The sequence below is a fragment of the Desmodus rotundus genome, chromosome 7 (assembly GCF_022682495.2).
Source record: "Desmodus rotundus isolate HL8 chromosome 7, HLdesRot8A.1, whole genome shotgun sequence".
NCBI lineage: Eukaryota > Metazoa > Chordata > Mammalia > Chiroptera > Phyllostomidae > Desmodus > Desmodus rotundus.
Window position 1 is genome coordinate 2967360 of NC_071393.1, and position 23886 is coordinate 2991245.

At 50.5% G+C, this 23886-nt stretch overlaps 1 protein-coding gene across 2 annotated transcripts; it reads left to right on the forward strand.

Moving 5' to 3' along the window:
• The first annotated feature begins 30 nt into the window (after window positions 1-30).
• Window positions 31-23847, forward strand: RILPL2 (Rab interacting lysosomal protein like 2). 2 transcript variants are annotated; one of them, XM_024567155.3, is made up of 6 exons: window positions 31-147; window positions 8751-9439; window positions 11750-12321; window positions 15586-15737; window positions 19570-19680; window positions 23357-23847. In XM_024567155.3, exons 3-6 carry the CDS (start codon window positions 11995-11997, stop codon window positions 23385-23387), a joined length of 621 nt encoding a protein of 206 aa, XP_024422923.1. In that variant the 5' UTR covers window positions 31-147; window positions 8751-9439; window positions 11750-11994; the 3' UTR covers window positions 23388-23847. The 2 variants fall into 2 exon arrangements, with proteins under 2 accessions (XP_024422923.1, XP_071077962.1); XM_071221861.1 differs by lacking the exon at window positions 8751-9439.
• Window positions 23848-23886: the final 39 nt, after the last annotated feature.

Below are 23886 nucleotides of genomic sequence, written 5' to 3' on the forward strand. Positions count from 1 at the left end.
TCCGGGAGCCGCTGATTTCCCGTGCGTCGCGCCGGGCTCTGTCAGCGCCGCGGGCGGTTGTTCGCAGACTCCCTTCGGTCGTTATTTATGGTTTCTCTAAATTATGGTTTCTTCAGAAAATGCGTATGCCGGTTCCCATGAAGTGTGGTACGTTTTCCCAGAGTTTCCTTGACCCCTAGATTTAGTAAGTTCGCTTTCGCACAAGCCAAACAGCTCTTCGGAGCGCGGGGACTCTGGCTTCGCGTGGGCACGGGTTCCAGTGCGGTTTCCCGGGCCCCGCCGGGGTCTGAGCCCTCAGCCTCTCTGGACATTCTCATTTTCCCCAAGTCCCGGGTGATTCTGGGAGCTACTAAAGGACCCTTGCCCACACGTGGGAGGGGCAGGAGACGACCGCGGGTCCAGTAAACATTTGCAGACCTGGGAAATGGGTGTATTTGGATTATGGGGGTTTTGTGTTTTGTTTTGTTTTTTTAGTAGGTGGAGGTATTCGGGTAGATTACGGCTTGTCACACCCTTTCTTAACTTTGATGGTGGGTGTCTTGTGATGTTCCTAAGCCACTCATTTTCTGATGAACTCTTGCAAGTGGGTAGTTTCTGCAAACACCTGATTTCGTTTTCGTTCTAATCGTATTCTTGGAAGGTAAGCCTATCTGATTACTAAGGATGTATGACCACCACCTAGTCTCCATTGAATCTCTGATACGTGGGTGAGACATGGGCTCTAAGTACCTAGAGCTTGTCTTAAGCACATTTTCTTGAAGTATATTAATGAAAATGTATTCTTGAATGAAAAGTAAGCAGTAGCTATAGGTTAAATTTTTATGTTTAAAAAGATATGTATATGCAAGGCCTGGCACACATAACGCCCCTCTAGTACAAAATCTTTCATTACAAAATCATAAGCATGTCATTCTGTAACGTGACAGTGTCACGCTCAAGCACATGCGGTGACATTTGAGGTGAAATGTTCAAATGAAAACTATGAATTATTACTCCCGTATTATTACCCTACCGACCACACTCAAGCAGGCCTGCCTTCGGCTGGGCCCTGTATACGTGCAAGGGAATGCTATTCAGCCCTAAAAAGGAAATTCCGATCATTACACCAACCTGGACGAACCCGGAAGGACACTACGTGAGCCAGACACAGAAGGGCAAATACTGCGTGATTTGATTTGCACGCGGGACCTAGTTAAATCATAGAGGCCGAACGGCGGTTCCCCGGGGGCCGTGGGTGTTGGGGGAAGTCGTTCAGTGAGCACAGGGGTCCCGCCTGGGAGGACGGAAAAGCTCTGGAGGTGGGTGGTGAAGGTCATGGGGCCTTGCGAATGTGCTGAGTGCGTTCACACACTGCACTGTACACTGAGGAATAGTGACAGCAGTGGGAGCTGTGTGTTTTCCCACGACGAAAACAGTTTGTGCGCGTGCAGCCCCGTAGCAGTGAGCACAGCCTGGCACCTGGACCTCGGTTTCCGATGTCATTCTCCAATAAAGGCAACCAGTGCTCCTCGCAGAAATGGCTGGTCCCAAGACCCGGCCGAGGAGAACACGGGAAGAGCTTGGAGCCACCTGCAGTGCTGGGACCTGAAGAAGCACTGGCAACAAACGAGCCCACCAATGACAGTGGTGCCAGCGGTGCGCAGGGCTAACTGAAGGCTCCCCGTGACCGAAGCAAAACAGCTCGAGCAGCAGCGTAGTGTTAGATTGTAACCCCAAATATAAAACAAACTGGGTAGAAGAGCCAAAGCTGCAATGCAGAATTCCACATCATTTATGTGGCTAATCCTCTGCCAAGAAGAGGGAGTGCAGTCCTCTACCCCTTCGTGTGGGCTGGGCACAGTGACTTCCTGCCAAAGAACACGGTGTGGAAAAGGGGGAGCGAGGAGGGACTCCACGGAACCCTGACAAACACTCATCAGCCAGGGGGTCAGGTCAACATCTACAGTGTAAGTCGTGTTAATAGCAGGCGCCTCTGGCACGAAGGGATGCTAATGGCACGTTACCTCTGTGAGCTTCCCCCCCAAAACCCGTACCCCAGTCTGATCGTGACAAAAGCACCAGACAAGTGCCAAGGAATGTCCTACAAAACACCTGATCAGTCCTCCTCAAAACCATCAAGGTCATGAAAAACAAGGAAGGTCGCAAACTGTCACAGCCAAGAGGAACCCACGCTGTTACTGTCCCACGTGGCAGCCTCTAGGTAGTTTTGGCTGTGCAAATTTCAACCTCATTAAAATGTTAGGCCCTGGCAGGTGGCTCAGTTGGAGTGCCATCCCCTACATCGAAAGGCGGGTTCAATCCCGGTTAGGGCATATCCTTAGGTTGTGGGTTTGATCCCGGGCTGGGGTATGTGTGGGAGGCAACCGATTGATATTTCTGTCTCTCTTTCTCAAAACAATAAGCATATCCTTGGGTGAGTTTTTTCTTAACTCCGTTGTCAGCCACATTCCAAGCATTCAGTAGCCACACGCGGTAGCTAGTGGGTACCATACTCGACGTCTCTCAGCATGGTGTTGCCGACACTCACCCAGGTTGTAGCTTGTGTCGGAGTCTCCTTTATAGCTGTATGACGTCCCACTGTGTGGGTAGGTCACGTTCTTTAATCCGTTCACCTTGGCGGACGTTTGGGTAGCTTCCCCTGTACATCCTCTCCAGACTCTGCTTTCAGTTCTTTAGGTTATGCACCCCGAAGTTGTTCTGTTTTCAGTTAATTGAGAAACCATCGAACTGGTTTCCACAGCAGCTGCCCCGTTTCACACCCCTACCAGCCATGCACGCAGGTTCTAATTTCTCCACGTAGGTCCTCGCCAACACTTGTCTTTTCTGACTTTTCTGTTTTCTCCTTTAGTAATAGTCGTCCTAATGGGTGCCAGGTGATACCTCCATGCGGTTTTGACTTGCATTTCTCTAAGTAATGATGCTAAGCATCTTTCATATGCTTGTTGGCCTCTTAAAGGGTCATCTGAAAGACATTACCATGACTGTCATATCTATATAATTAAAAACTGATTATATACAAAATTAAATATAGAACAGCCCTGGCTGGTGTGGCTCAGTGGGTGGAGCCCCAGCTTGCAAACCGAAAGGTCGCCAGTTCGATTCCCAGCCAGGGCACATGCCTAGGTTGCGGGCCAGGGCCCCAGCTGGGGGCGTGTGAGAAGCAACCAATGGGTATATCTCTCGCACACTGATGTTTCTCCCTCTCTTTCTCTCTTCCTCTCTCTCTAAAAGTAAATTAATAAAATCTTTTAAAATTTTGTAACAAAATACTTTATAAACCAAGCAGCATATCTGGAGGACAACATGGCCTACTGTGCTAGAGGCTTCTCTAGAGGTTTCACATCGATACAGTCTTAAAGCAACCACTCAGCCCTGGGCTCTGGGCGAAGCTCATTTTATTCTCTTAATAACTGTTTGAGGAGCATACTGTTATATTGCAAAGTGGAGCACCAGCGGGCATGGAGGGTGGGGTGGAGGACTTTAGTCCCGCCACCACCATAATCTCCTTTAGAGCCCCCCGACTCTTTACCGGGAATAAACAGTTCACCTGAGTGGCTTTTCTTTAAGTGGCTCTTACGCAAACACAACTCAAAGAAGTGCCCTTGGCACCACACCTCCTGCAGGCAGGTTCTTTCTGAAGATCTTTAACTCTGCGAGATGAAGTCACTGACCCAGGATTGCACGCATTTAACCCAAACTGGGAAAATCTCCAAAATCTTTGTTGTTTCCATGCAGGAGATGAGCATAACAAGACCAGAAAGTCCTTGAGAGGACAGGAAGAGGGCCACGCTGCGTGTGCCACTCAGGAAGTGAGTGGTGCCACCGATACGCAGAAGGGCATGAGGCTTATGGGGCTTGATGTGCCAAAATAGGACCAGCAGGCACCTGCTAATGGAACTTTCCTGTTGCGGGACTCATCTGGCCCCAAAACAACGTTTGTCTGGTTCTATTTTTATTAAGTGTGACCCACCCACTTCTTCTTGTTTCCCAGTTCACTTTTTCCTTTGTTTAACCATGAGTAAGCCATGACCTAACTTTGGGCTCTCTTGTACAGTCACTGTGGTTTCTACTAAAACAAAAGCAACTGCCTATTGCTGAATGCCTGTCTTAAATCTCAGGGGAAGAGTGTTTTTGAAGACATCTTTTAAAATTTATATTCATTGTGTTTTTTCCATTACCATTTATGCCCCTTTTACCCTCTTCCACCTCTGCCTGCCTCCTCCCCCGAAATTATTTTTAAAACTTCATACAATGATGCATCATTGGGACTTTTTGAAAAGCTTTTTGTAGACATTCTCTGTGTGTCGGTGATCCAGCTTTCTGTGTCTTGTTCCCACACGATGATGAGAACTTGGGAGAGTTCTCGTATTTCCTATTTTACCAGTAAAAGTAGTTTACAGTAGCAGCCGCCTTCTGTTGAGCATCACGGGGAGCCAGGCGCTGTTGGGAAGCACTTCTCAGCAGTCCGTTCCACCCTCAGCCCCTTTGACAGCGGGGAAAGATGAGCTCGCAGCAGCCTCCTTTACTCGCCTAATACAAGTCCGCTCGCGAGTGGCTGAGCCAGTCCTGATCAGAGCGGGTAGGGTCCGGGCTGGAGCCGCCCCTCTGAGCACCATGGGTCACTTGCTGCTTTCACACTTGAGCACGCATTAGAATTACCTAGAGGGCTTGTCAAAGCAGATTGCTGGGGCCCACCGAAAAGTTTCTGATTCAGTGGGTATTGGATTTGCATTTCTAAAGAGTTTCCAGGTGAGGCCTGGCTGATGTGAGTCAGTGGTTTGGAGCTTAGTCCTGTGAACCAAAAGGTAACAGGTTTGATTCCCTCTCAGGGCACAAGCCTAGGTTGTGGGTTTGGTCCCTGCCTGGGGCACTACTAGAGGCAGCTGATCCATGTTTCTCTCTCACATTGATGTTTCTCTCCCTCTCTCCCTCCCTTCCCTTCTGTCTAAAGTTAATAAGCATGTCCTCAGGTGAGGATTAAAAAAAAAAAGTTTCCAAGTGATGCTGAAGTGGCTGGTCTGGGGCAATTTTGTTATCCATTCATCCACTGTGGGGGATCTTTGTCCAGCAAAGCCCCCCCAGCCGTCAGGGATGAGAGTAAGTCTACCAAGACATGATCTGCTTGGGGAGGAAAGGTAGTCAGTCTCTCAGAGGAGAAGGGGGTTGAGCTTGCTCCTCAATGGCCTTTTATTGGGTTCAATTTTCACAGTAATACAGGTAAGCTCATTGGTCATTGTTGGGCAGTCAGGATCAAACAATAGATAACATTCAGAGAACTATGAGGACTTATTCTGAGTCAGGGTCAGATAGCTAAAGGGCCATAAAACTTTGGGAAACAAACTCATTTCATGCTTGGAACCCTTATCAGAGAATTGAGGGCATTCTTAGCAAAGCAGGTTTCACAGGATTTTATGCATTCTTTCTTAGGCCTGATGGCCCCAGGGAACCTCCCGTTCCTACCCGGGGGCTGCACCACCCACCGGCAGCATTGTTTCAGGCTTAAGTCAGGAGGGGGAAGTAAGGCAGCCAAGAGATTAGGATACTTCCTATAGACAGAATGAGGGCTCAGGCTATGTCAAAGCCGAGGGGTGAGGGTCCATCACCCCCTTTTTCTATAGTCCCCCAAGTCTTTCCTGAGGGCCCCTTCATGATCATGACTATCTCAGGTCATCCCTCCCTTGAGGAATCTTACCCGTCATTGGCTAACCAGTCATCCACCCTGGGCCAAACAGGGTGAAGTAAAAGGGGGCAGAGGCTGTGCCCGGGCTGGGAGGATAAGCTTTGTCTCCTTAGTGGCTTATGGTCCCAGGGTCCTTTACTCAGCCTTAGCCATAGGCAGTGTTGGGGGTTGGGGTGGTTACAGCTTCTGAAACCAGGCAGGGTGGTTCCCAACAATCTCTGGGTGGATGTTTGGGTTACTTCCACCTTTTGGCTGTTGTGACTTAATGGAGCACTCTTCAAGAACCTCTACTGTACCTCATAATTGCTTTCATAATTTCCCAACAGGGAAAGAAGGGCCATGATTATCTGCCCACAGATTGTTGGATTGTAGGAGGGTCCAAGAGTTAAGGTCATTAACATTTACTTTGTGATAATGGTCCATATCCGTTAATCCTTATGATGTGCTAGACATTGGAGCAGGCCTTTCTTTGCCTTATCTCATCTAACCTTACTCCAGTCTTGGGGACTACTTTTATTTTTCCCAGTTTCCAGTGAGAAACGGTTTGGAGAGATTAAGGAACTTGATCCGGCTGATGTACTGGCAGGTCGGGCCTGTGAGGTCCAAGCCAAGACTCCTTGAACTCCATGCCCTGTTGGCTAAGACACTACAGGCTTTGCACACAGTAAATGTTCAGTGAATACTCTGTTAATTGAATGAACAAAAGAATCTTCTGTAGCAAATGCACAGCTACTCGATGGAAGACCTGGACCTTTAAAGGCATGAGTTACAGGTTTCACTATGTAGCAAAGGGTATAAAAAGCATAAGGAAGGAAGATCCAGTGCCTTAGAGGGTGAATTTCTAGGGAAATTTCAAACAGAACTTGGGACGCCCAGACGGTTCTGACGAGACTGACGCCAGTGGTGGTGGCTGAGGACACTGACGGTGAAAAAGCAGCTCGGCAGCACGGGGTTCTTTCCGAGAGCGTCGCGCCTCTGAGCAGCACGGAACACAGTTCCCGTGTCATGAGATTAACTTGTTTAAAGGGCGCAACACAGTGGCTTTTAGGAGATTCACAGAGCGCAGCCCTCACCATGGTCTAACCTTAGAACACTTTCATCGCCCCAGAAAGAAGCCCCGTCCACATTAACAGTCACCAGCTGTCCTCCCGCAGCCCTAGAGGGTGGCTGATCTGCTTTTCCTTTTCTTTTTTTTTTTAAAGACTTTATTTATTTTTTTAGAGAGCGGGAAAGGGAAGGAGGAAAACATCCATGTGTGAGAGAAACAGCAGTCGATAGGCTGCCTCTCCCACGCCCAACCAGGGGCTGGCCCAAAACCCAGGCCTGTGCCCTGACCAGGAGTTGAACCCGCGACCTTTCGCTCCATGGAACAGTGCTCCACCCACTGAGCCATGCAGGTCAGGGCTAATCTACTTTCTGTCTCTACAGAGTAGATTTGCCATTCTGCACAGCTCACATCAACAGAATCTTACCATTCCTGGCCTTTTCTGGCTGGCTTTTCTCACTTAGCAAAGAGTTGTCAGGGTTCATCCACACTATGGCACGTGTCAGTGTGTCTTTCCTGCCCCGCCCCCCAAGCACTTTATCAGGGGGTTTACCTGAAGGAAATGCACAGTACTGCATGCAGCCCCTCAGCTTTTTACCCATGTGTATACTCATTTGACCTCCACCACAATCACCATGTGGCACATTTTCAGCACTCTAGAGAGCTCCCTTAAAATTTTGGTCAAGTGTACAGAGTATAAAATTTATCACCTTAGCCTTGGCTGGTGTGGCTCAGTGGATAGAGTGCCAGCCTGCGAGCCAAAAGGTCACCAGTTGGATTCCCAGTCAGGGCGCATGCCTGGGTTGCAGGCCAGGTCCCCAGTCGGGGGTGTGCGAGAGACAACTGATGTATCTCTCCCACACAGATGTTCCTCTCCCTTTCTTCCCCCTCACTTCCTCTGTCTCTAAAAATAAATAAATAAAATCTTTAAAAAAGTTTATCACCTTAGCGATATTTAAGTGCACAGTCCAATAGTGTTAAGTATACATACATTGTGCAACCAGTCTCCAGAACTTTCTCATGTTGCCAACCTCAAGTTCTGTGTTCATTAAGCAACCATTTCCTACCCTCCCCCCAGCCCCCAGCAACCATTCTACTTTCTGTTTCTAAGTTTGTACCTCATATAAGTAAAATCATACGGTATTCACCTTTTTGTCACTGTTTCGTTTCAGTTAGCATAATGTTGTCCAGGTTCATTCGTTACAGCCCGTGTCATAATTTCCATCCTTTCTAAGGCTGATTAAGATTATGTTATACATTGTGTACACACCACACTTCGTTTACCTGCTCATCCGTGGACGGGCGTTTGGGCTACTTCCACCTTTCGGCTAGTGTGAGGTCATGCTGCTATGAACAGGGGTGTGCGAATCTCTCTTGGAGGCTCTGCTTTCTGCTCTTTGGGGTGTATATCATTGGGGTTGCTGGACCATATGGTAATTCTGTTTTTAATTTTCTGAGGGACGGCTATACTGTTTCCCATAGTGGCTGCATTTTGCATTCCCGCCAGCAGTGCACACAAGTTCCAACTTTTCCACATTCTTGCCAACACATGTTATTTTTGTTTATTTTTTCTTTTTTCTTTTTTCTTTTTTTTTAATAATGATCATCCTAATGGGTGTGAGGGGATATCTCACTGTGGTTTCAACTTGCATCTCCCTGATGATGAGTGATGTTGAGCATCTTTTCCTGTGCTCATTGGCCACTTGCACATCTTCTTTGAAGGAATGTCTATTTAAGTTCTTTGCCATTATTTTTTTATTTTTTAATAATGGATTATTTATAATTCACATGCCATATAACTCACCCTCTTAAAGTGTACAATTCAAAGATTATTTGGCGGGGAGGAGGGTGGGTGAAGGTGAAAGAGGGTAAAAGGGGAATAAGTGGTGATAGAAAAAATACAATAAAAGTACAAAATTTTAAAAGGGTTTTCGGTATATTTACAGAGCTATCACCATAATCAATTTTAGAGCATCTTTATCACCTCATAAAGAAACACCACGCCCTTTGGCTCTCTCCTTCCAGGTCCTGCACCCCTCTGCCTTCCAGCCTGAGGCAGCCACCGGGCTACTCCCAGTCTCTGTGGATTTGCCTGTTCTGGACGCTTCGTAGACACGCAGTCACCATTGTGAGGTCCTTGTGACTGGCTGCTTTGACTCAGCATCACCTCCCAGCAAGAGTGGTGACCCACATGTGAAATACCGTTTCTGAGGGAAGCTCCTCAGAGACGCCATGCAGAAGCTGTTATGGGGGCTGGTCCTGCAGGCACCCTCTGCCCAGCACGCACCCAAATCCCAGGCTCCCGGGAGGAGGAGAGCCGGGTGCACCACAAACTGTGTGTTGGCGCAAGCAGTTGAGGCACAGTGGGCTACTCTCATCGGTTGGGGTGGTGGGGGCCCTCCGCAAATCAGGCTCCCAGAACCTGGCCGGGGGCCAGCCCTGCAGGTTGGATTTCAGATGACAGCATTCACGGGCCTGCTGTGTTAACTTCTCTGCACAGATTTTGACAGCAATTCTACTGATTCTGTGGATCAGTTGGAGGCATCACACGGAGAATTGCCGTCTCAGCAATATGCGGTGTTCCAGTGGACAAGCAGGATGTGTCCGTTTTCCTTGGCCTTTCACTCCTCTCAGTGGTGTTTCCCAGTTTCTGCTGCACAAGCCTCGTGCTTTTTTTACATTTGTTTCTTAGTGCTCTTCTTTTTGATGCCATTGTAAGTGGAATATTCTTAATTTCATTTTCAGATTGTTTCTTGCAAATGTATAGAAATTCAGTTAAGTTCTGCACATTGGTCTTGTATTCTGCAGCTTTGAGCTCATTCATTACTCTAATAATTTCTTCTGTGTGTAGATTTTTTAGCCTGATAACGTGGCGGACTACATAGACGGATTTTTTTAAACTAGCCTTGCATCCCCGGAATGAACCCCTGTTGGTCATGGTATATAACACTTTTTCTGTTGTGCCAAATTCTGTTTGCTAATAGTGCATTGCTAGGGACTGTGCATGGATTTGTACTTTGGCTGTTATTTGGGTTTTTGTTGTTGTTAATGCATTGTAGGGGTTCTTTATATATTCTAGATATTAACCCCTTGTCAATAGGATTTGCAAATACTTTCCCTCGTTCTGTAGGGAAAGTATTTTCACTCTGTTAATTGTATTCTTTAATGCACAAGTTTTAAATGTGCATTATTTTCCTTTCGTTGCTTGTGGTTTTGAAGAAATCCAGTCGCATGAACCTGTCCCCCTATTTTTTTTCTAAGTTTTCTTGGTTTAGGTTTTCGATCCATTTTTAGTTAATGTTTCTGTGTGGTGTAAGGCAGGGGGTCAAACTCATTTTCACTGGGGGCCACATTGAGCCTCACAGTTGCCTTCAAAGGGCCAAATGTGACTTCAGGACTGTGTAAATGCAACTGCTCCTTAACGGTTAAGTGAGAGCTCGGCGGTGGCCAGGTAGAAACAAGGTGCCGGGCCAGATAAAACAAGGTGGGGGGCCGGATTCAGCCCCGGGCCTTGTGTTTGGTACCTGTGGTGTGAGGTATAGATCCAGCTCCACACGTCGACATGTGGGTATCCAGCTCTCCCAGCACCATTTGTTGAAAAGACTGTCCCTTCCCCAGTGAACAGTCTGGGTGCCTTGGTGAAAACCATCTGACCATGTATGTGAGGGTTTATTTCTGGGCTCCCTAGTCTATTACTTCATTGCTGCTGCTTGCTTTTTTTAAAAAAGATTTTATTTATTCATTTACTTTTAGAGAGAGGGGTAGAAGAGAGAGAGAGGGAGAGAAACACCCACTGGTTGCCTCTTACACACCCCCCAACTGGGGACCTGGTCTGCAACCCAGGCCTGTGCTCTGACTGGGAATCGAACCAGTGACCTTTTGGTTCACAGGCCAGTGCTCAATCCACTCCTTCACTGCTTTTATGGCCGAATAATATTCCATTGTATGGCTGTACCATTTTTATCTATGGTAAGCCTAGTATTTATTGTATCTCAGCATCTAATCCGTGGGTGTGGTAGCGATGGGTGTATAGGTCACCAAGCCCTTGCCAGGGGCCTCCCTTCGACCACAGAACATTGCACCCTCTGGACATAGTGTCTACCACGTCTGTTTGCTGTGTCCTTTGTTTTATCCTTGCCCACTCTGTAGTGTGATTCTAGAACTTTGGTGTGGCGAAAATCAGGCACAGCTACCACAAGGAAAGCTGGCCGTCCACTCCTGGGAAAGACAAGCTCCATCACTGGGTCTGCGCCCCGGTACAACCCTCCCTTGGCCCGGGCAACTCGTCGGTAGTCCGCACGCTAAATGATCTGGGGTGCCCTGCACATCTGTGGGTGCTTTCTAGTTTTCACAGCCGACTGAGTGTTGTCTGGTTTATTACCCCCACCCCTTGGGCCAAGCTTCTGGCCTGCGAGCTTAATGTTTTTTATTTTCTATTTTTGAAGAAAGAAGGATACTAGCTAACATTTTTGAGCTCTTCCTAAGTGTTTTTCTGTGGCACGCACTACTTCATGATCTCATCTGATACCTTCCTCACAGCAGCCCTCCCACTTGGGGGTACTGTTAGTAAATGAGGAGGAAGCTGAGGCTCGGAGGACTTAAGTAACTAGGCCAAGGCCACGACGCTGGCTGAGGAATCAGCAAATGCACAGCGCAGGGAGTCTCCGTTGTGCTGAGGGTCAGATGTCTCCTGTCCTGGCCACAGTTGGCCTGGGAGCTTCTTGACAGCAGCCCCCACTGTTTTCTTTTGTCGCTGACTTCCAAAAATACCCCCCGAGAGGCAGCCTTTCCTCCAGGTGCAATGCAAAGTCTAAGACGGGACGTTAGCGTGTGGAAAGGAAAAAGCGGAGTGCTTTCTGTCCTCCTTCCATGCCTCGCGTGGGAAATTCCACCTCGGTATCCCTGGGAGTAGCGGCTGTCTGCAGGGGTGGGGCTCCGAGCCGCAGCTCCGCCCCGGGTTTGCGATAGCTCCCAAGCAGGGAGCCAGTGCTGTCACCTGGTAACCTCTCCGTTCCTCTTTTCAGTTGCCTAGCCTTTCCGTCGACCTTTGGTGCCCCCAGCCACATCCTGGAGGTACTCCGCTGCAGCGGCACAGCGCTCAGGGCACCAGGCGCCCCTTTCTCCGCGGGCTCACCCCTCGGCTGTGCTGATTGGCCGCCCCGGGACCACCCCCGCTGGCAGGCAGGGTCCTCCGCCCCGCTGAAAGTTTTCTGTGTCCGGAAGAAGTTGGACGTCCGGAGTCTCCGAGGCTGCAGGGCTCTGTGCGGCCATGGAAGAAGCCCCTTTGCGAGAGGAGGAAGAGGAGGAAGAGGAGGGGGACGAGGCTGGGCCCGAGGGGGCTCTCAGCAAGAGCCCCTTCCAGCTGACCACCGAGGATGTGTACGACATCTCCTACGTGGTGGGCCGTGAGCTGATGGCCCTGGGCAGTGACCCCCGGGTGACACAGCTGCAGTTCAAAATCGTCCGCGTCCTGGAGATGCTGGAGACGCTGGTGACTGAGGGCAGCCTGACCGCGGAGGAGCTGCGAATGGAACGGGACAGCCTCCGGAAGGAGGTGGAGGGGCTGCGGAGACAGGGCTCGGCGGCCAGACCGGAGGTGAGTGCGGAGAGAGGGCGCCCGCTGCACCGTAGCGGAGGTGTGTGGGGCAGCGCCCACAGGCGGGGAGACCCCCTTCCAGTCTTGAACATCCGCGGCCCTCCAAGCAGATCACTGCGAGGATCCAGCCCTCGGATTGGAAACGCTATGATTGTAAACATTTACGGAGCCCTTGCGACGCGTGCGTGCTGGGCCCTGTGCTGAGTGTGTTCTGAATCGGTGGCTTGTGGCCTTTTTGACCATGACCTAGAGCAGCGGTTCTCACGCTTTAGCAGGCAATGTAATCACCAGGGTATTCCTTAAAACGCAGACTGCTGCCGCCCGGCCCCAGTTTCTGATTTGGAAGGTCCCGACCTGAGTTTGTGCGTCTCAAACAAGTACCCATATGATGCAGATGCGATTGGTCTAAGCATCACACTTTTGAGTATCCTTGACCTTGATTAAGAAATCAGATTTGATGTGGCTGGTGTGGCCCAGTGGATGGAGCACTGGCCTGCAAACCGGAAGGTTGTTAGTTCAATTCCTAGTCAGGGCACATGCCTGAGGTGTGGGCCAGGTCCCCAACTGGAAGCATGTGAGAGGCAGCAGGTCTCTCGTGCATGGATGTCTCCCTTCTTCTCTTTCTCCCTCCCTTCCCCTCTATCTAAAAAAGGTAAATAAATAAAATCTTTTTTTAAAAAAGAAATAAAATTTAACTAAAGAGAAATGAGTGCTTATGACCACAAAAAGGCACAAAAGACACGCAAGAGTATTCAGAGTAGCTCTATTCATAAACGTGCTGAGCTGGAAAGAACCCAAGCGCAGCAGGGCACGCGCGGAGTTTTAGACTGTGCGGAGGCCATGCAGCGGAGGACGGCGCAGCCATGGGAAAGGGTGGTGCCGGTCTCACAGTGTCACATCGAGAACCAGAGGCACAAAACAGAGCCGACTTTATGTGAGGTTCAAGAGCAGACAAAATAAGCTCTACTTACCGAGGATGGGTTGGTGCTAACCCCAGGGAGGGGACAGGAAGAGGGGGCAGGAGGGAAGTAGGTCGTGGCTACATGGCTGTGTACACATGGCAAAGTCATCGAGCCATAAACTCGAGATCAGTGCACTGTACTGGGTGTGTGTTATCCCTCCACTTTACAAAATTACACTTCGAGAAACAGTTTACCCCAGCTCAACATGACGCACGGTCTTACTTTCCTGGTTTGAGTTTCTAAGTTCCCTGTGCAGCTCACTAAATTAATATCCTACCCTGCAGTGGGCCTCCAGCCACGGTTTGAAAGTTCTGCCCTGAGCGGGCTCTCTTGTTTAACCCCCATACTACCTCATCTCTCAGGGTGGCACAGGACAGGGGAATAATTTACCTAAGGACTCAGATCAAGTTAGCAGCGGAGGCAGGGTTCGAACTGGAGGTGCTGGGTTCAACCACAGCGTATTCAAATAGGCTTTTGACCTTTTTGTTGCTAACACTCGATGAGTGACTGCACTGTGTGGCTCGGGGGCCCTGGGAGTAAACCAAACCAGGCCCCTGCTTTTGCAGAGCTCCTGTCTAGTGGGAGAGGTAAGAACTCCCACAGGTTTCTGGCAGCCTCCCTGGTACACTTGTGTTTCTCCTACTCATTACTCATGGTGACAGTTGCATTCACAGAGAAGGTTCTGCTTTTGCACCCATCGTGTCATGATGAGTAGTGGCTTTTGAGAGTCAAGAGCAGTTAAATGACTCGCCCCTCATTGCTCAGCTCACATCTGTGCTCTGCCTGTCCCCTTCAACTCCAGGGACAAGGATGTGGAGGAGTCCCACCGTGGACCGTGGACAGTGTGGTCCGCCCAGGTGCCGGTGACTTCCCACTCGGGGCACAGCTGACACATTTCAACAGCCAGCAGATGAGATGGCACATTGTCCTCCCGAAGCACAGTCTTAGGGACGGCGCTGGGAGAAAAGGCAGAGAGATCGAATGTTTACTGCCATTAGACAGCTCGTGCCAATATGCCTTCTCTGTTTTTCTTTCTTAATTGTCATTTTTGCTTGTGATAAAGTACACACAAAATGTACCGTCATAACCATTTTAAAATTCAGTAGCACTGAGCACATTTGCATGGTTGGGCAACCATCGCTGCCCTCCCCAGAACTCTTCATCTTGCAACACTGAAGTCCCCGTGAAACAGCAGCTGCCCCCCAGCCTTCGGTAGCTACTGTTCTACTTTCATTTCTATGAATTTGCCTATTTTAGGTACTTCCTGTAAGTACACTCGTATAACATCTGTCCTTTCGTGACTGGCCTACTTCACTCGGCATAATGTTCTGAGGTCCTCAAGGTCCTTCCACGCTGTAGCAGGTGTCAGAATGCCCTTACTTTTGAAGGCTGAGTAATATTCCACCGCATGGGCGGGCCACATCTGTGGATGGACTTTCGGGTGGCCTCTGCCCCTTGGCTGTTGTGAAGAGTGCTGCTATGAACGTGGGTTTGCGGACACCTTTTCAAGTCCCTGCCTTCAATGCTTTTGGGCATATACTCCAAAGTGGAATTGTTGGACTGTGTAATCATTTTATTTTTAGTTGTTTAAGGTTCCGCTGTCCAGGTTGCCATGGGGACCGCACCATTTTCCATCCCCACTCACAGCGCAGAGTTCCAGCTTTCCCACATCCTCATCGACACTTGTTATTTTTGTTGTCTTTGTGTGTAGTAGCCACGCTAATGAGTGTCAGGCAGTTTTTTCCTTTTTTAAAGAAATTTTAAGTTCAAAATTTAAAAGGTGCAACATTATTTGCCTTGAAAAACTCCCTCCCCATCTCTCTCCACCTGTAGTGTCCCTCTTCCCCTCCCTGGAAAAAATGTAAATGCTCAGTCTCTTGTATATCCTTCCAGAGATACTTTATGCAGACACAAGCAGATATGAATATATTTTCCATATTTTCCATAAATGGTGGTATAATGTATACTCTGTTCTGCCTCTTGCTTATTTTCACTCAGCATAGCATGAAAGTTGGAGTAGCCCCAATGTAAAGAGCCTCCTCATCCTTGAATGGCTTTTGAAAACTTCCATTGTACAGTATTCCCAGTGATCGGCCCCAGGGTTCTGGAGTTTTGGGGGTATCAGCCAGCTCCTCAGGAGCCCTGGCTCTTTTCTTGGAGAATGTACTTCTGCTTCTTGATGACCAAGCAGACACTTGCAACACCAGGGCCCTGGGAGTAACAAAACCAGAGAACTTTCCTTTCTTCAACGGAGGGTCTGTCCTCCTGAGGGAAACTGCATAAGTGACGTCTTTTCCTGCAGGTAAACCTGGGGCCAGACAAGATGGTGGTTGACCTGAGAGATCCCAACCGCCCGCGCTTCACCCTCCAGGAGCTGCGGGACGTGCTGCAGGAGCGCAACAAGCTCAAGTCCCAGCTGCTGCTGGTGCAGGAGGAGCTGCAGTGCTACAAGAGGTGGGCCCTCTGCCCCAGGGACCCGCACTCCTTGATGCGTTACGTGTTTGTTCTTCCGTTCACTCAGCCGATTCATCCAAGACCCACGATTCCTGGCGGTGGGGGTGTAGCAGGGACCGAAACAGAGGAAGTGCATGCTCATCTCAGGGAGGACAGGCAGGCAGCAAGGCAGCCTGCAGCAGACTTCAGGACAATGGTGTGAGTGCTCTAAGAAGACAAGACGAGGGGACAGGGCCGAGGCTGAAGGGCTGAGGGAGCTGGGGGGAGGGACCGTTTTAGATTGGTGGTCAGGGACGGCCCCTCGGAGTGAATGACAAGAAGCAGCCAACCAAGCAGCCAACCATGTAAAGATTTGATAAGACCAGAGTGGAGCAGGAAGTTCAAAGGCTGGAGGTGGGAGCTGGCAGGGCCCCTTTCAGAGACGCGGCAGAATGGGAAGCACAGGGGAGGGTGGTCGGGACGAGATTGGGGTTTGCGCCTTGTTGGCCACAGGAAGGAACTCCGATTTTAGTGTAAGTGTCACAAGAAGTCACTGGGAAGTTTTAATCAAGGGAATGACAAGGTCTGATTTCTGCTTTTAAACGATCAATGTGGTGGTTTTGCTAACTGAATATTTGGTTATGTAAGAGGATATTCTTGTGCTTTGAAAATATACACCGAGTTCTTTAGGAATAAAGGAGTGAGATGTGTCCCACTGACTCTCAGGTGGTCCGGAGAGAAGGCAGGCGTGTGGAGGGTGGGTGCGCGGGTAGGTGGATGAGACAAGTAGACAACTAGGGGATCTGGGGAAAGTATTTGGGAAATATTTTTTACTAATCTTCCAACTTTTCTGTAAGCTTTAAGCTATATAAAAAGTAAAAGCTATACAAGATCACAACAATAATGCTATGTGAAGAGAAGGGACGCTAGGACAAGGAAAAGAGGAAGTCGGGACGTTGTTGGCGAATTGGGTTTGGCCTTTGCTGTGTTCACCTGAGCTTCTGTTCCCCAAAATGTCGTCTTTCATGTCAGTATTTCTTGAAAAGTGGGGCTTTGTGGTCGAGTGACTCTGGGAAACACTGAGTTAAAGTGGTTTTTTCTGGGGACAGAAGAAGGAAAAAGCAGGATGATAAAAACACAGTGCCAGCTGATGTTTACCAGCGCTCGCCATGTGCCAGGCGCTCTGCTAGGTCTGTCCCAAGCGCCATCTCCATGAGAGCTCAGCGCAGGGCTGCACGCTCAGGGAGTGGTGATTCCAAGGGGGTCCTTGGTTCACATCAGTCAGGTGCCTGCTTGAAGTCCACGGTTGGTGGCGGCCACAGTGACACGGGCCCTCGGGCGCCCGGCAGAGCTGTACTTCTCATGCCATGCCGTGTCCGGACTCGAGGAGTTTGGAAGTAAGGACATATCCTGAGTCAAAACAAAGCCCACGTGGTGTCACCCTTTCAGTTCTCTCACCGGAACGTCACTAGGAGAGCAGCAGTGAAGTAAACTGTTCTGGGAAGCCAACCCGAAAGGGCTGAGTTGTGCCAACAGAAGCTTGGTTGTCCTCCTTCTGCTGAGGTTGGAACCATGGTAATGGAAAGGCCTGTCGTCGTCTCATTTGGTAAGCGTTTCAGACACAGGCGGTTAAAAACAGGAGCACGGAACTTCTGGTGCCCGAGCAGCTTGTTGGTGAACAAAGCAACACTCTTGGTTTCCAGTTTTGAATTCCCAGAGAATGATAGGTGGGTGCCTCCCACCTGGGACAGGCCAGTGGCCAGCAGGGTTCTGTGTAGTCTCTGGTGCTGTGTATTCTGGAGAAACGAGCAGGTCAACTGAGCCGCGCTCTCAGCACCGGCCGCAGTTTGGAGGCCCCGTCTCACACAGACGGTCATCTGAGGCCGAAGGCAGGTATCGTAGGCTGTTTCCAAAGATGGCCACAGCAGCTTTCCCTCCTGCCTGCATTCTGCCACTCTTGTCCTCAAGCAGTAGAGACTGCTTTTCCTCCCCTTGCATGGGGCAGCCCTGCAACTGGCTTTGACCAACTGAAGGTGCTGTTCGGCTTCCTGGGTTGGGCTCTGAGAGGCCCTGAGGCTTCCATTTTTATGCTCTTGGAATGCTGCCTCGAGGCTGCGTGCTGTGAAGAAGCTCAAGGTAGTCACAAGGAGAGGTCACAAGGTGGTCACAAGGGGCCCCGGCTGCGCCCAGCCCGCAGCTCATCCACCCACTGGTGCAGCCGTGTGAGAACCAGCAGAGAACGCCAGGCCTGCCACAGGAGCAGAGCTGTCGTGAAGGTTGGAGATCATCACCGCCGCCATCGCTGAGTTGTAGGGTGTTCTGTGACAATGGAGCGTGGAAAGGGGAGGTTTTTAGATGATGCGCCTGATGAAATAATGGAATAAAGATATATACAATAAAATTAAATAATAAAAGCCTGCTCTTCACAGAGAAGGAGAGAGAAGGGTAAGCTCTGCTTGCCAAAGCTCGAATGTAAAGTGGTGTCTGGATGGGCTCCGGCCACCATAGCAAAATACCACGGGCTAGGGGCTTACACAGCAGAAGTTTCTTTTCTCACAGTCCTGGAGGCTACAAGTCCAAGATCGAGGGGCCAGCAGGGTTGGTTCTGACCCTGCCTGGTTTGCAGACCATCCTTCCAGCTGTGCCCTCACGTGACCAGGAGAGAGGGAGCAAGCCCTCTGGTGTTTCCTACAAACGCACTGATCTCATCACGAGGGCCCACCGCCATGACCTGATCTAAACCTGATTGTCTCCCAGAGGCCCCAGGCACCGGCACATCTGGGGTTGGGGCTTCACCATGTGAACCCCGGGGTGCACAGTTCGGTCTGTAGCAGGGAGGAGGCACCACAGGCACACTGTCCCTGCAGGCGCCCTAGCAAAATGCCTGAGTGGGTCTAAGGAGCTCACTGGGACACACGTTGAAATTCTTCATTGTGCTCAGGCTTCTTTTGGTTGCAAGTGGCAGAAGTTCCATTCAAACTAGCTTAAGGGCAAAAGGGAATTTATTGGCCTTCATAGCTGGGAAGGATCCTGGAATTGCTCTCAGAAATAAAGAAAAAGCTGCACCCAAGGCCTCGGGGTTGGCACCAGGGCCTGGGTGCCTCTCTCTTCGCTCTTTGCTTTTCTTTGTCCTCCTTATCTTGTACGACAGACGGCCCTTCTCTGAATCTTGGTAAATATGACTGCCGGCAGCCCCAGCCAGGCAAGCCAGAGAACAGCCTTCTTCCAACTCCCGTACGGCAAGTCCAGGGAAGAGGGCTCTGGCCCTCCGTGGATCACCTGACCGCAGTACTTTGTCACTTGATATCGATCTAGCTTTTATCGCCATCTGACTTACTACATATTTTCTATTTTACTTATTTATTTATTTTTCACTGACTGCTTTCTTCCCCACTGGAATGTAATTTGCACGAGAGAAGATATTTTCTCTGTTTTGTTCACTGCTGTGTATCTATGGCACTGTGGAACATTATGGAGCTTGATAAATATTTGTTGAGTGAATGAGTGCCATGTATCATTGTCTCACTTAATCCCTCAGTTCTAGGGGGTATGTACTCTTGTTATCCTCATTTACCACTTAGGAAATCAAAGCTTAAGTTAGAGGACTTACACATGGTCGTACTCCTACAATGTGGAGAAGCTGGAACCAATGCAATCAGACAAGAGAAAGAAAGGAGAGGTCTCAACATTGGGAATGTAGAGGGAAGATTCTCATTATCTGGGTCAGAATCTTTCTGACTTCAGAGCTTTCCATGCTAAAATTATTAAATAACAATATTAAGATTCTTTACTTTTAGAGGTGCACAGATAAGAATACAATAAGACAACCCATGTATTTGTCCCCTTTTTCCAGTGGCCTGATTCCAACCAGAGAAGGCCCAGGAGGAAGAAGAGGACGGGAAACTCTGGTTGCGAGGGCCAGCGATGCCAGCAGAAGCGAGGAGAAGACCATCATAAGGAAGCTGTAAGTCACCTTGCTGCCCCTGTTGCCACTAAATAAATGCTAGAGGATGGAGTGGGGGCGAAAGGAGGCGGCCAGCTAACCAGCCTGGGAGGCCCCGCTCCCCTGGCGGTAGGGCTGCTGTGGACAAGAAAACTCCGTCCCTGTGTGTTGTAATAGCCGCCAGGGAGTAGTCTAAGTAGTGGGTGTCTGTCAGCTTCTCGACTTTTCACGATGACCTTGTGAGGTAGGAAATGTTACCCCCCATTATACAGGTATGCACCAAGGGGTGAAGGAGTGTGCCAAGGTCTCACAGATAATAAACAGTGAAGCCCAATTTGAACCCAAGAAGGTCCAGATTCTACACTCCACTGCCTCCCTCTGATACAATAACTATAACCAAAAAGTAGTAATAAAATTACAAGAAAAACACGATAATTATTGGAGTCTAAGGGGCTCATCCGTCACCTCTTTGCCCCAATTCTGGAGGACCCTGTGTGCCCCAATACTGGGACAGGTGACGCAGCTTCCTTTGAATGCTCTCATCAGGTTCATGCACCGTGGTTGGCCCCTCGTGTCCTCAGGTGCTATGCCTCAAACCAGAGTGCGAGACGCTCATTTAAAATTCAGCATCTCAAACACGTCAGTGGTTTGAGGATGTGCCTTCTCAGTTGTCAGGTGTAGGTACAACGAGGCGCCCCTTTCCTCCACCCCCCCACCCCAAGCAGAGAGACTGTTTGCCTTGCTTGTTTTGAGAATGTCCAGCCTGGGGACAGTTTTCTAGCCCCTGGTTTCTTCCATGGAAACTTAGAAACACCCTTGTTCAGGGATTTCACACTCAAATGCCTTCCGGGCCAGGTACTTAATGCGGAAGAGTTATAGGGGTATGGGGGGACATTTGTTTCTCGGTTCTCTCTGGCCAAGGGGTGACATGCTGCCAGAGCTTCTGATTCTCAAGACAGGCCAAGAAACCAGGTTTGTTCATGGAGTCTGACTTCCAAATGCGGGCAAATAATTTAAAAAATAAAGACTGTGCAATCCGCTCTGGCTGGTGTGGCTCAGTGGATTGAGTGCCGCCCTGCAAATCAAAGGGTCGAGGGTTTGATTCCCAGTCGGGGCACATGCCTGGGTTGTGGGCCAGGTCCCCAGTGTGGGGTGCACCAGAGGAAACCACACATGATGTTTCTCTCCCTCTCTTCCCCCCTCCCTTCTCCTCTCTGAAAATAAACAAATAAAATATTTTAAAAAGACTGTGCAATCCAGAGGGACCCCCCACAGGCTTCCCTGGGTAGGGACAGGCTGCCCCCTGCTCTCCCTCTGCCAACCCTGCCCCTGAGGGAGGAGTGCTCAGCAGATGACTGAGGGGACCTTCCTTCCATTCCTGTGGAATGTCACTTTACAGGTGACATTTTACAAGGGACATTTTGCAGGTGTGTGAGCAGGGTTAAGGAAGCCATCAAGGGATGGAGAAGCACCCAGGGTTTGGCAACAGAGGGTGCGGGGGCTTGCGGGGGCAGTCAGGGGTATGGCCTTCCAAAAACAGGCTATGACTAGTGAAACTGGGCCTGACAGGGGCAGAGCCGGGCATACCAGTAGCAAAACCCCCACCTCCCTTCCCGGCTTCTGCTGGTGCCTGCCATGGCTGAGTCCAGCCTGAAGCTGGAAGACCGGGGCCTGTCGGCACCACCATAGAGGCCAGCCTCCTGGAGCAGAGAGCAGGGTGCAGAGGCCAGGAGACGAGTCTCAGGGGCCAACGGCCTGGAGAGTGCGCATCCACTTCAGCCACGCGCCGCCCGGCGTTCCAAATTCAGTCATCCCTTCAGCAAGTAGATGCTGAGGGCCTCTGAGCGCCAGGCGTCGTTCTCGGGGCTGGGTGTGTGGTGAACCAGGCAGAGGCCCTGCCCGCACGGCACTCTTACTCGAGTTGGGGGTGTCAGAGGTGAGCGGGCAAGGGGAGGGGTAACTGGACAGTTTCAGATGGCTGTGCGTGCTAGGAAGACCGTGACATAGGGTACTGGGTGGGGGAGGCTGCGTGGGCTGCTAAGAAGGGGGCACCCTGGAAGGCTCCTCTGAGGAGATGATGTTGAAGCCGAGCCCTGGGAGCCCTTAATGGCCTGAGGCTGGAGAGAGTTCTGTGGACAGAGACCACGTTTGCTGGACAGCAGAGTGGAGGTGAGGTCGGAGAGGTCGAGTGGGTCCCAGAGAGGGCGGTGGGGTTATTGTAAGTGCCTTTTGTGAGTTTGAAGCTGGGGAGTGGCTTGACAGTTTTCCCTGTAAAAGCTCCCTCGGGCTGCTCTGTGGGAAGGGCTGGCCACAGGGTCCAAGCGGGGCCTTGGGAGTGCGGCCACCCCAGGAAGGGCCTCCTGAGTCTGGGATCGTCTGGGAGCTTCCCCACCCCGGCCCTGGCCGTCTGAAGGGGTCACTGAGGACTTCCATTGGCTGAGTACCCCACTGGAAAGGCTCCCCAGAGGCATAAATGGCGGGTTTCCTTCTGCCTCTTCTGTGGAAGTTCTTTGGGTTACTTCACTGGAGTTTGAACCTGATAGAACAAAAATAAAATGCTTGTTCTGGGTATTAGCCAGCCTGTGAACACACGTATAAAGAGCAGGAGGCCATGACTTCCTGCTCCGGCAAGCTTATTGAGCGAATGAATGAATGAATGAATGAATGAATGAGTTTCTGGAGAAATAGGTCATGCTAAGAAAGATTCTGGTATTTGTCCTGCAGACGGGGAGCCATGGAAGAGCTTAAGCTGAGGAAAGACTTCGTTCTACATAGTGGCAGGGACACTGTGGGTGCCACAAGTGGATTGTAGCAGGTGACAGGGAGGCTCTTGTGACTTGGACTGGGGGGCTGCAGCGGAGGCGATGAAGGTGGTGGGATCAGGGACAGATCTGGGTCACAGTGAGGTGCCTCAAATGGAACAGATGGAGGGAGGGAGGAGTCAAGCACAACTCCCAGGTTCCTGGCCAGAGGGACTGGGTGGCCGGTGACGTCGCTTCCGTAGAGAGGGCACAGTGTGGAGGAGGGGTGGCTGAGCACTGGCCTCGGAGCCCCACCCCAGTGAAGGGCTCACCCCAGCAGGTGCCCGCAGTGCTGGGCCGAACCCCCTCACTGCGGCAGCAGCACCCAGACTGCACTTTGCAATCAGCCCAGATACCTCTCTTCCTCTTCCAAACTTCGGTGTAGGGGGAGCAGCACCACAACTCCACTCTTCACGTCTCGGGGGACACCTTCGTGTGTTTGATTTGTCTCATCCAAGAACTTAAATGTCAGTCTTTGTTTCTTCGAAGACCTGTTTTATAATTGTAGGTAACATTGAGAAGCTGTTGCTTCCTCTACAGTAAAACCACCTAAAATTAAAAAAGGAAACATGGCAGAGTCCATCTGTTCGTAGAGGGCAGTGGTTAGGTGGGCTCTGGGTCCACAACTTTCTGTGTGACCCCAGCCTGGTACGTGACCTCACAGAGCCCCGGCTGGCTCATCTGTAAAATAGGGGCACTGGCAGCCCTCACCATCTGGGGTTGGCACGAGTGTGCTTGGAGCTGGTGGGTGACGGGCCCCCGCTTGGCCCCTGTCCGCAGTGAGTGTGAGTGGCCATGTCAGGGGCCTGCCTGAGCTGCTTCCAGGCTTAGCAGCCGGCCCTGCGCCCCTGCTTCATTCTGCCTGTCCCCTCTGACCCCTCTCTCTCTCCACCCAGGTTCTCTTTCCGGTCAGGGAAGCAGACATAGACCTAAAGCAGCGGTTCTCAGACTCCAGAAGACAGCCCAGCAGGAAGACTTCAAAATCCGCTCAGGCCACGCAGACCCATGCACTTACTACCTTGTTTCCCCTCAAAGCCGTCTGAGGAGGAAAGAGGTGGGGTTCTCATGGGCACTGTCTCCTGGCTGCAGAACTGGACATTCATGGAGGCTTGGCCAGGGCAGGGGAGTGGCCTTAGGAAAGCAGATGGAAGTACAGCCACCACCTGCCCACGTCAGCTGCCCGGAGGGGCTCAGGGTTCTGCTTCTCTGGCCCTGCACTCGACCTCCCCGCCGCGTAGCAGCCTTGCCTCAGCCCACAGGGAGGGGAGGACGCCGATGGGCAAGATGTCGGCGTTCCGGGGACTTCACTGATGCCTAGTGAGTGTCTGACTTGGCTAGTGCGACTTTCTTTATGTGATTTGTGTATTAAAGTAAGATGACTTTCCTACTTCAAGTATTTTAGAGTGGGCTCTTGGGAGTTGTGTGA

Bases quoted from the DNA above. Each gene is read 5' to 3' on its own strand.
- RILPL2 (XM_024567155.3), top strand. From the start codon at position 11,995: ATGGAAGAAGCCCCTTTGCGAGAGGAGGAAGAGGAGGAAGAGGAGGGG. The intron at 12,322-15,585 runs GTGAGTGCGGAG...CTTTTCCTGCAG, and splicing joins GCTCGGCGGCCAGACCGGAG to GTAAACCTGGGGCCAGACAA. The intron at 19,681-23,356 runs GTAAGTCACCTT...CTCTCCACCCAG, and splicing joins AAGACCATCATAAGGAAGCT to GTTCTCTTTCCGGTCAGGGA.